Source organism: Rhyacophila brunnea, unplaced genomic scaffold (assembly GCF_057557595.1).
Source record: "Rhyacophila brunnea isolate RB1 unplaced genomic scaffold, BYU_Rbru_1.0 scaffold_6, whole genome shotgun sequence".
NCBI lineage: Eukaryota > Metazoa > Arthropoda > Insecta > Trichoptera > Rhyacophilidae > Rhyacophila > Rhyacophila brunnea.
This window is the reverse complement of record NW_028233276.1, coordinates 5278896-5291970: the sequence shown is the minus strand read 5'-3', so window position 1 is coordinate 5291970 and position 13075 is coordinate 5278896. Positions and strand designations below refer to the sequence as shown.

The 13075-nt window shown below is 32.5% G+C and overlaps 1 protein-coding gene across 1 annotated transcript in view; it reads right to left on the bottom strand.

Annotated features, from left to right (window-relative positions):
• The window catches only part of LOC147065138 (43 kDa receptor-associated protein of the synapse), a 230891-nt gene that overhangs the window by 28468 nt on the left and 189348 nt on the right, over positions 1 to 13075 (bottom strand). Inside the window, exons 3-4 of the mRNA XM_085956936.1 lie at positions 6925 to 7007; positions 673 to 866 (exon numbers count right to left, since the gene is read on the bottom strand). Coding sequence (XP_085813062.1) covers positions 673 to 866; positions 6925 to 7007 — 277 coding nt within the window. The remainder of the gene's footprint in view (positions 1 to 672; positions 867 to 6924; positions 7008 to 13075) is intronic.

The window sequence follows — 13075 nt, the reverse complement described above, 5'->3', positions numbered from 1 at the left end:
GGCTCTAACCTAAACACACTCAATAAAACAACAGAAGAGGTGAACATACGACTCATAACTGCTAATAAGTGCTTCTACGCCTGTAAGGGTCTACTGAGTTCGGAAATCCTAAGCAAGAATAGCAAACTGCTTATCTACAAAACAGTTATTCGACCAGTAGCTACCTATGGCTGTGAGACATGGTGCCTTATTCAAAGGGAAGAACATAAACTGGCCATATTCGAAAGAAAGATCCTCAGGAGAATTTTCGGGCCCACATTGGAAAATGGAAGTTACAGGATAAAAATGAACCACGAGTTAGAAGAGTTAATAAAACATGAAACGGTGGTGAAATTCTGTCGATCCCAAAGACTAAGGTGGGCTGAGCACGTTGAGAGAATGCCTGAGCACAGGACGCCAAAAATCATGACCAAGTGGATCCCACAATGGAAACGATCTAGGGGCAGACCAAAGAAGAGGTGGGCTGACTGTATCGAAGAGGACTGGAGAAAGATAGGGAGGGCTGGAGACTGGAGAGGAGCAGCCAGGGAAAGGAGCGTGTGGAGGACAATTGTAGAGGAGGCCAAATCTCGCCCCGGGATGTAGTGCCGAGAAAGAAGAAAGATAAAAATATATCTATATATACTTAATTAGTTTGATAATGACATGGAATACTATGGAATCAAAACAAACCTTTCTTTTTGCGAGGTATTGATCTATCCTCGTCCTGCAAACACCAAAGCAGTCGAGCAGCCTCGCACCAGGTCTCTCACCAGGGTTCCTACAGGCAGGTGGTGGTCCGAACCTACCCCCGAACCTGGAACCCCCTCTGTCACCGGTACCGGTTCCGCCCACGTGGGAGAGGTCCTCCGCGAAAGGATAAAAGTCTGTCAATTGAAAATGATCATCATATTAAGATATTTTTTTAACACTACAATAACCAATTAGGGGATCTTTTGCGGCAGTGAAACAATCACAGAAAAACAGAAGCTTAAAAAAAATATGGTACTGTTCGGTTATCAGGAATACAGCGGAAAATACATTTTTAAAATAGCCGATAAACTGGATGATTTGTTAGGTTAACCTAACCAAACCTAACCTAACCTAACCCAACCTAAACTAACCTAAACTAACCCAAACTAACAAATAATCCAGTATATCGGGTATTTTCAAAATGTGTTTTCCGCTGTATTCCTGATAACCGAACAGTACCAAAAATATTTATATAATACTATTTCACCGATAGCGAACCCGGAGCCTCTGGTGTAAGAAATGAGTGTATTACTATGAGAGGAAATTTACTTAAGCATAATTTATTGCGGTACTTAGTTCAACCTCGGGTATCATGGTACACAACTAACCTGCAATTATTGGTAATGTAAATTAGGAGGGCGATAACTGTGTTGAGACATAATTCATAACGATCCGTTTATCGATATATTCCACTTGCGAGAGGTAAATTTGATTAGACTGTATTGCTCACTCGGTGTACATTTTACAACTTTTTTATTAGCTCGTATTCTTATTTGTCCGGTGGTTGTTTATCCAGTAAAAATCTTGCAATCGATTTTTAACTAACTTCCCGACTAGCTACACATTTGAAACTTTTAGAATATATCATAACACGATGCCAATGCATTCTTTTAATTGAATTCATTTTCAGTTAATTCTGTTTTGTATGAAAAGTTATTTTTTATTAAAATTATTATTATTTAAATCCGTAATCCAATCCACTATTATTGGTTGCTAAATGGGTGGTCCTAGAAACTAAATTATTAATATACACGTGCGTTACTATGGAAATCAAAATGACATTTCAGTATTCTATATTTGTTTGTTTTTTATTTACTTCATATCAAGTACAATTTTGAGCATATTGGGCATAATAATTCAACAGAAAATTAAAAATCGTTGTATTTAAAAAGTTCTTTTTATCTTGTAATTATTATGTATTTATGTTCAATGGCAAATGCTTTATTATATTAATTATAAGTAGGTATGTATTATTTCCACCGTTTTTGTTGTATTACTTATTATATTTGATGGCATATTGTGAACGTCTTGAACTTAATATTTGTAATTTTAACTAATTTGGATAAAGTAAATATAATTAATACAGTGTATACTATGAATTATTTATTATGTCTATATAATCGAGATCGCTTGCTATAGCTATAGATATAGTGATGCTTGAAGACGCGCCAAAATCACCTTAGTTAAGGAACTCGTAATTTTCTCTGGATGTGGACGGTAGCGAAGAAATATGGACTGAGAATAGTCGTCGGAGCTTGAGAATATCTATATTCAGTAATAGATCAACCTTATCTGATGACGATGATAATATAATCGAAGCTTTCTAAACTTTTAGCTTAGTACCTACTCCTTTCGCGTTTAAAGTGACGACAAACAAGTAAAAGATCGAAAAAATCAACGCCATCACCGGAAATGATATAGAAATAATTACAAGATAAAAAGAACTTTGTATATACAACGTTTTTAAATTTTCTGTTCAATCATATAAACTTGACAATTCTATGTATTAATAATTTAGGACATATATTAGGTGCTATTTTGTAACAAACAAACAAATATAGAATACTGAAATGTCATTTTGATTTTCATAGTAACGCACGTATATATTAATAATTTAGTTGCTAGGACCACCTCCTTACAACGAATAATAGTGGATTGGATTACGGATTTCTTCCAAAATAACTTTTCATACAAAACAGAATTAACTGAAAATGAATTCAATTCTACTTAAAGATGGCTAAAAATATTAAAAGAATGCGTTGGCATCGTGTTCTGATATATTCTAAAAGTTTCAAATGTCTAGCTAGTCGGGAAGTTAGTTAAAAATCGATTGCAAGATTTGTACTGGATAAACATCCACAGGATAAACAAGAATACGAGCTAAGAAAAACGTGGTAATAAGTATAATGTATATTATAATATACGTAGATTTCTTCTGAATATATGTGTAAGGTGTTGATAAATTAATACAACTGACCCACGATCAAGAGAAGTCCTACTTTAACTTGGTTAGTCTTTGATACAAGACAGTTTGCTAGGAGAAGGATTAGATAAATGATGATAATTCAGCCGGAACCTTATTAAGGGTTGTACTTTCAACCGTCGAACGAATGAACAAATAAACCAGATAACGTTACGTCTTCATTCGAAGATATTAAGGGAAACCTTCTTGTATAAGATAAAGATTAAATATATGAAGCTGAAAAGGTTAGTGAGGGAAAGTAAATAACCTGTGCATCATGACGAATCGTAATAAAGTTTGAATTAATTACACATGAGAATATTTTTATCAGTGTGTTTGCTTTTATCCAATTCGTGTTTTTGTACATAAGGCAGAGTCGTGAACATAATATTCAGTTTCTGATTGGTCGATTTTGTGCTTAGTAGATTGTCAATTGTATGTTATTCTTATATACTTTCTAGGGTGGGCTGGTGACGTGAGATCGGACTGGGAACTTTTCTAGTCAATTGACCCAAAATTAAATTAAATTATTGTCCATTGGTTTATTGATCGTGCAACAAAAATGATTTTTATATAAGATTATTGTACCCTTAATATTTCAAAAAACAAACCAAAAAAACCTCGTCATTCGTGTCTATACAATATAAATTATAATAACCTTGTATTTATCAGAAATCGTTGTCATTTTGTCATGACGGTTTGTTTTAAATCTTTAAATATTATCTTAAATAAGAAATTGTCAGTTTTATTGTATTCCGCAAAAAAATGTTTTGATTTTACGAGGTTCACAAGACAGGCTAATGATACATGTTTACATTGACAGGATAGGATGATTCGGCGCCTGTACAACTGGGCGCCATGTACAGGGCCTTGAAACGCGGAAGTTAATGCTGCAATCCCTCAAATATTGGCGTTTATCTCAGCTCGATCGGAGGTCAAATGGCAAAGCTAGATGCAAATAATTGTGTTATTAGAATAGCTAATCGGCAGGCTGGCGCGGGCAACGCAGTGCTTCCACATTAGATCGGAATGCTTCACTCACGGACAATAACTATTGTATGTAGCGGCATCAAGAGTGGGGAGTAGTAAAAATCTATATATTTTTGAACCAAATGGAAAAGCCACAAATATTGTACCTATATAAAAAAGCCCTAGAATGGATTGGATATTTATATTATGGACTGATATTTATATTATATAGAAAAGCTTTAAAATAATAAATTGAATATGTACTTACTACTTTTTAAGATATTTAAATGCAATAAGTGTACAAAAATATACTTACTATATTATGCTAAAAATAAAAATCTCTAATATTATATTTTTATTTAGAATTTTTGTTTTCAAATATTAAACCATTCCACTCCCGGGCAGCGCCGGGTGATGATGCTAGTTAATTATACAGACCACTTTTAGTTTTTTATGCGTTTCTTATACGAGTGAAAGACATACCTACTATTATTATTGTCGTCGTCAAATCTCTAACGTCTGCTATCTGATAAAAAATGCTAATTTAATGGAGACAATTTCTATATTCTTTAAAAAATTTTAAAAGCCTTACATAAAAATCTTCACTTAATAATACTACCTGTGTTATTTATAAAATTATTTAAAGTTTTTCTCCTCCAAATTAACATTTTAAAACGTGGCAGATGTTTCAGATACGGGAATAACGACCATATAATAATAGTACAGTGGGTGCCTAAATAATCAAATTTCCATAACTTACCACATCAATGCAAAGTTTTGGTCCATGTTTAAAATTTAAATTATTAACTTTTTAAGGAAAAGAAAAAAAAAACAAGGACTTTGTTAAGAAAAAGTTTCTAGCCAAAATAATAATACGAAAAATCTCCGTCCGTGGCGCTATCGGCTGCCCATATTTTAAGAAGTTATGAAAACACTCGAGTACATGAAACTCTTTTCCTGTTCGTGTATAGAGAGGAGGCTGTGTTGCCAAATTATATACTACTTCAGAAACTAACGGTAGAATGAGGTACTTGAAGATATTTGAAGGCCTCGTAGTAAAAAGGATACAAAACTAAATTAGCACTTTAGGCGTATTTTCCACCTTTTTTAAAAAAAGGGTCATGTAGAATCTCACACATGCTTATGTGGCGAATCTCAGAATGCCAAATTACATCTTCTGTAAGGGTTAATGGAGAATTGACCGTCACGGATAACTGAGCCCAAATAAAAAGTAGTTATATTTAAATAAATACCTACCAGTAGCGAAGGGCGGAGGTAGGCTGTTTAGATCCGCCATAAATAGTGCACATTAAACTTTTTTATCTGCAATTATTAAATTTATAGATGGTGTTACACCCACGTTGGCCGCGCGGTTTAAGCGTCGGCCTATAGCGTCGTGGGTCCCAGGTTCGAATCCTGGGTCTGACAAGTACACATATTGTTTTTCAATTTGCGTATGAGTCAGTGTGTGGACCTAATAGGTTGAGCAAGTGGCTGACATCCATTTCTCGTAAAACAAAATTTGTTAATATAAACCTACACTCTATGGAGGCCCATATGATCCTATTAGGATCGGACATGGTCAAAGAAGAAGTTGGTTAGTTTTTAAAAATCAATTAACCTAAACCAAACCATACTACTCTTGGTATATTTTGGGTAATACGATAAAATTGTGCTTATTTTTCCATTCATACTTATTTGTTTTCGTTGGATTAAGAATACATATTACAGAATATATTGTTCGTTCATTTTTCATTCATTAAGCACTTTTTCAATTGGACAATCGGACAAACTGGTCTTGGATATATTATATTAATTTATTGTGGACTAAGTATTAATATAACTTATAACAAAAGATTGACCGTGTTTTTTTCAAATATTTATAATAACGAATGGTAATGGTTTTGAAAAAAAGCTATTTTTAATATCTCTTTTATTCAACGAATAAGACACAAGATTTCAGAATGTAACGTTTCTATATACTGAATATACATATTTTGATAACATCTCATGCATATACACACTAGAAAAAATACGACACCCGACGGGACTTGAACCTGTATCTGCTGGATTCGTAATTCGATAAGCATTTCATGTAACAACTACTAGTTAAATTTGTCATAATTAACTAATATGCATGTAGTTTAATTGGAAAAACATACTAGCGCAAATCCAGCAGATGCAGGTCCAAGTCCCGTCGGGTGTCGTATTTTTTCTACACAATGTTTTTTTCTAGTATGTAGGTATATGCATGAGATGTTTTCAAATTATGTATATTCAGTATATAGAACATTACATTCTGAAATCTTGAGATCCTGATGCATGAGATGTTTTCAAAAAAAAACTATTTTTGTTAATTCTACTTTAATTGAGTTATTAACTGTTTCAAGTTATAAATCCATCTTCAGAACAGTCGACTACAATTTAAATTGAAGATTCGGATAACCTCTTCTATAATGTTTCCAATTACACCGAGCCATCCCGGGTTTATAGCCCGAAACTAAGTAAATAACTCCATTAAAGTAGAATTTTAGCAAAAGAACTTTGTTTCAAAACTATTATAATGGAGTTCCACCACGTAAACGCAAATTTAATTAATAAATAGTAATAACCTGACTTTGTTACTATTGGTTACGAAATAAGGTTTTATTTTGGGTTTATATGGTGTCTACGTATTAGTATTCAATGTATGTAAAAGGATATTTTCTTCTATTTTGTTCTCCCGAGGAGCAAAACTAACCTGCCATTGGTGATGCCAATTGGGAGAGCAATAACTTTTTTCAACCAAATGGCTTCGGATGTTTATATATTCTACCTACGTGAGGATGAGATAGGTGGACGTTGTTTTATAAATTCTTAAAACAAGTCCACTAAATTAAAGAAAAGTAAAAAAATAAATAAATTGGAATTTGAATTTGAATTCTATTTTTAATAGATATCTTATTCTTTCAATACGAATATCCAGTAACCGAGGTCCTTACCGGAAGACTCATCCAGCGGAAACCTGGTGTTGTCAGGCGAACCAAGGAGCCTGGTGGCTGACAGCTGATGAGACGGCACGCCGCTGTAAAAAAAATCAAAACATTACTTTTATAGACTCCCAAGAATTATTCACAAAGGGATTTAATTCTTGGTTATTAAAATAGAATTACTGTCAGAAATAAGGAAGACTTATATTTGTTGGAACTCATTATTCTTATATAATATGTTTTATTAAGATAAGTAGTGACCATTAAAGCCAATTTAGTCTGTTTTTATTGAGTTATGCCTATTATCTGCCTACTATTTGCAAGGTTGGATTAAATCTATATGTGTTTTATTCAATCAATATAACATTAATTTGAATTCATGATGCGAACGAATTTGATAGTCTCAACTCGCTAACGCTAGAAACGCATTACCACCACATCACGTGCGCTCATGTGGTGTGACAATCAGAACATTCAATAAAAAAAACTGACAATCTTGAAAAAGATTATGTCGTCAATTATTTCAGCACCCTTTCAAATCACTAAAATAAAAAAATACGTGAGCACACGTGACTCAAAAATGTGTAAGTTAAAAAAAGTTCCATCACGCGTCAGGTTGGTGGTGTGGAATATTATGCATGAGGTGATCTTAGTATGGCTCAGATACATTTTGGCCAATTTTGCTAACTGAAATTCGTTTTCGGCTAAAAATATGCTACAGGATGGGAGCATAAAATATATATGATAACATTTTAAATTTGTATCTATTTAAATAACATTCCACATATTTTACCCGTAGCGTAGAAGCGTGATGGTAAAATGGTTCTAGCACTACGATCATATCACGTGAGCGCGTGTGAGCTCGCATCACTGTATGCAATGTTGTTTTAGTTAGTGATGCTCCCATCATGTAGCAAATTATGAGCTGAAAACAAATAGTGTCAGTTAGAAAAATCTGACAAAACGTATCAGAATCATATTAAGGTCATTTCACGGATATAACAACACACCACGAAACTCACGCGTGATAGAACATTTTTTATTTTCTCAAAATTTACACACTACGTGCTCTCACGTGTCTTTGGTATTAGTGGTAAAAGTAGTAGTGGTAGGGTAGTAGCAAAATTAGGCAAAACGTATCTGGGCAATTATTGGTTCTTTAGCCGCCTCACAAAGAGGTTTATTAAAATATGTATTTTGTTAGCCGATTGCTCACTATATTAGGCCCGTGCTCTGATTTTAAACACAGACTGAGAAACAACATGTGAATTTATTAGACCAGCGATTCAAACCCCAGAGGCGTACACTTTACAATTCGTTCATCGCGGGGGTAAAATTGACGGTGTTAAAGTAGGTTTTTAAGATAACAAAATATCCCTTGGTTGATTACGTAAACCAGTAATGCGCACCCCCACAGCCTGCAGGCGCATAAGGCTTCCAGGATGATTTTTTACAGTCCAGTTTGTGTAATACTATAAGACGTATCAAATAATGAATGCGATTTTAATGTTTTGGAAAATAATCGGTTATCACAATTTTTTAGAACATGAGTAATAAAATTAGGAAATAAGTCAATTACAAAAATTAACACGTCATTCGCAAACATGGGTGTAAAATATCCGTTTTTTTCATATTACGCACCAACTTTAAACTCAAAAATGTATATGAAAACGACCGTTTTTGATACTTTTGGTTGATTTTTTTGAAAAGAGCTACACTTGTACTACCATAATCAATTAAAACATGAATTTGATACGACTTTGATACCAAGCTACTCAATTATAAAAAATATATATCGTCACCTTACTATTAAAACCTCGTAAGTCTGTTTGAGAAGAATGTTGAGGGAAGCAAAAAACGCAATAAAAAAAATGTTTTAAATACCTCTCTAATTGATGATTCTGCTAACACTGGTTGTGAAATACGAGTTTTTAATTCCATATTTGAAACAACGAGACCAACGAGTTTTTAAAATTTATCGACATATAGACACTAGAGAACCGAGGTTTTGATATGATTTAAAACGTTTTCTTGATTAAATTTTTTCTAACAAACGTCATTTTTCTATAATATCGGACATACTAGGTCTTAATAGTAAGGTGACGATATGTATATAAATGCGGCTCCCATAATATTTTTGTATTTAATTCGGCCACCGTAAAAATAAAGGGTGCTCATTACTGATTTATATAATACAAAATATTATCTAATGATAAATTATATAATTTTACATTAAAACTTATAATTAACTACTTATGTTTATAAAGTGTGTGTGCATTATAATTATTGAAATAATAGTGCCACAAAATTAATATCAAATTCAATAAATACGTGAGAAAATTATAGCAGTGTTTATAATACAAAATATTCATGTTGATTTATGTATATTTAATTTAATGAACTCAAATAATACATGATAATTTAATATATCACGAAAATACCAAAGAAGAAAACAAAGCGGTAAGCGTACAGTCGACATTGATGACTTTATGAGTGGAAAGTGATGACATGACAAATGATATGGATATGCTACGGGTAGCGATTGTAATACCGGCTTTATAAAGACGTACCGAAAACCGGTTAACGTTTTACCGAAATAAGGGGTTTGTTTCAATACTGGTTATCGGTAAACCGGTATTTTTACTATACGTGGGGTGCTGCCAAAAGTTGGTATGACGATTATTTAGGTATTTAGAATTAACAAGGGAATATTTGTCTAGCTAGAAACAAAAAAATAAGGTCTTCCGATATTTATATTACACATAAAGCACAAAGAAAATAACATTATGTCTGATTTTACAAGGCATGTCAAACTTCAAATTGTAATTATTCTATAACATGATTTCGAGAATTACCAACTTTTGGCATCATATTATGATAAAGGTACATATTTTTTAGTGTTTTATAATTAATGTAAAGTGAGAACGCGCGAAGATAGAGAATGTTTTATTTTATATTTATTTTGCTGAAAAATAGTTAGAGTAAAGAAACAATATTTTTACAATAAGCGACTATGTGGTAATCTTTTACAACACAATGCTTACGGGCCCTTTTAATTAATTTTGTAATTAACGTGTTAATTTGCATTTGAAAAGTAATTAGCAAAAACACAATTTTGTGCGGCCCGTAAGCTGTGGGTTAAGTATACTAGCATTGATTCGGGTGGCATCGGTATCGCCTTAAATTTTAGTTCTAGTGTAATTGCACTCGTTAATATATTTTATTGATGAATACATTAATCAGGATATAACGGATGTGGGTTCGAATCCAACTCAGTGTAAATAATTACATTTTTTTTCGAATAGGTATGTTTCTGCAGTATTCCAAAGTACGTATATTTAATAAAATTTTGTCTATTAATTTAATGAATATTATTTTATTCTGTAAATATGTAAATATGTGGTTAGAAATAACCTCAGGAACATACCTATAACTTTTTATTAATTTTAGAAAAGTATGTACCGTGTGTGTTTCCATCGCAGTCCGGGTGGTATGATTTAACCATTAAGCTAATTTTGCAATCACTAACCACGCCGAAATTTCATGATCATCAAATAATCTTACTGCTCAAAAATATGTATGTTCAAGAATGATACATTTTATAATCATGTGTAATATTTGAATACAAAAATTAGTTATTTTATTAAAACCGATATCTAAAAAAATACCGGTTGATATATTGAAAAAAAAAACCAGATTACTAATATCATTTAATAAAACGTGGCGCTAAGCCATTAATTTTATTCAACGAATAATTCACAAGATTTTGAGAATGAACGGCATTTTATATTCAACATACATAAAACACCATACCCACTAGAAAAAATCGTATTGGAAAAAAATACTATGCTCGATGGGCAGTATAATTGGTTCAGTGCTCAAAACACGCCTGGCGTGTGGCCATTAGATACATATCCATTCACTGCTGACCAGTTAATTACCATGCTAATTGTTACGCGCCAGGCGTGTCTTGAGCACTGACCGAGTTAAATGCACGATCGGCGCGATACCAGTGGTTATACGTATTCGAATCCCATCCAGCATCGTATTTTTTTCAAACATGTTTTTTCTAGTGGGTCTAGTCTGAGGTGTTTTCAAGTTATGGTTCGATTCCCGGTCATGACAAAAACATTAATGTGTTTTTCTCAAAGCCTGGGTGTTTGTGATTGTTCAAAATTACTAACAACCACCTTGTACGAAAAAGCAAGGACATGGTTATTAATAATTCTAAAAAAAAAAAAATACCGATGTTCTAAAAACCGGTTATTTTGGTGGTTTTTCACGTTGAAAAATACCGGTGATTTAGTTTTTTACCGGTATTACAATCCTTGCGTCTGTGGTTTTGATGAAGGGAGATGAGTGTGCAACTAATATATTCTACTAAACGAATCAGTCTTGTGTTTGACGCAGTGCTAATGAAATTTTCCGACAGACAGAGTATGAAACGCGAAAGGGAGGAAATTTATTCACCCACTTATCGATGGCAGTTGTAATATCGCACAGGGGATGATATCGGAAAGCACTTTGCACGTCGTGCGCCTAATTATAACGCAGTTCGCCGAGAGATATTGGAGGACAGGGTCATATGACGCTCTTTATTTAAATTTATAGAGTACCTAAATAATAATTAATGTATATAATATACAGCCAATAGTGGTTACAAAATAATTGTCTGTATATTAAAGTGCTTGTTTGTGCAATATATTATGATTTCAACATTAATTTGGCGTATAATATAATATCGTGGTTTAAATTCAATTCAATGATTCTATTTATGGCATATTGAAACTTAAATCAATATCAATCTAATATTATATTTCTCAGAAATCATAGTTGTATGTTATAAGTAGGTAAATTTAATAAAAAAAGTCACGAAAACAAAATAATAATCAATTATATTATTATATAGAAGTTTGGATTTCGCAATATTGTTCGATTCGTGAAATTTGTGAGTTCGCGAATTCTGGAATATTTGATTATCGAGAGTTGTTGGCGAAAATAAGAAATTGTTTTTTTAGTTTCTCGAGCCTCTACGGAATTCTCGATTTTTTTTTTAATTTTCCGAACCAAATCTTAACTTTTCTTTAGACTAAACAATCGATAGGTTTTTTTTATATGCCTACTGATTTAAAACTTTTAGTTTTAAGATTTTTATTACTTCTAAGGTCTTATAAATCGATGAAAATTAGATTTTAAAGACAAAGGACCTTTTCCCGGACAACAATATATATTTTTTCTTTAATCTTATTTACGTATACTATATTTTTTCTCATTGCTCCCACATACTCAGCGTAGGTCAAATAAAATTAAATGAAATACGCCATTTCTATTAGCATTTCTCAGTGGTTAAGCTACAACATACGGCCGTAGCCATAAATTGACAAACTTTAACTGAAGTAGGGAGTAAGATCGTGTTAACGCGCGTGTTTGAACATGTACCATTTTTAAAAAAATGTTTTTTTTTGGTTAGGTACATGTTCAAACACGCGCGTTAACATGATCTTACTCCCTACTTTATTTATCATTTGTCAATTTATTGCTGCGGACGTATGTTGTAGCTTAGCCACTGGGAAATGCCAATAGAAATGGCGTATTTCAAAAAAATACAACCTTATTCTTAGGTCGATAATTATTATAAAGCAATCATTATTCGTAGGATGTTTATCACATTTGAATGGTAAAAGACATAGCTTATAATCAGTATCTTTAGAATTATCTTCAAATGTGTTAATCGTGCCCGTGCATTTTTTGAATAATAAAATACCTAATTTTTGTCAAATTTGGGATCACAATGATTATAAAATAAATTTTTTTGTCGTAAATATGTCGCTATATAATGTCAACATTAATTTTACCAATGGCTTTGTGAATGCGTTTAAAAATAAATAAACCTAAAAATGCAATAACACCGCTGCACGTGAATTTACTGAAATATGACTGTATTCTAAAAAAATTGATCGAGAGGTTTAAAAGAATACTATTTTATATAATAAAAATACTTTATATAGTCATCAAATGTTTAAAATAATTATAAAGGATAATAAGGCTTCAAAATTATATAAATAGATTATCTACAACGTTTAAGGAATGTCCAAGGTTATGCTCTGAAAATACCATAAAAGCTCCATTTTGACTTACGCTGAGCATGTGGGTCTTTAACAGT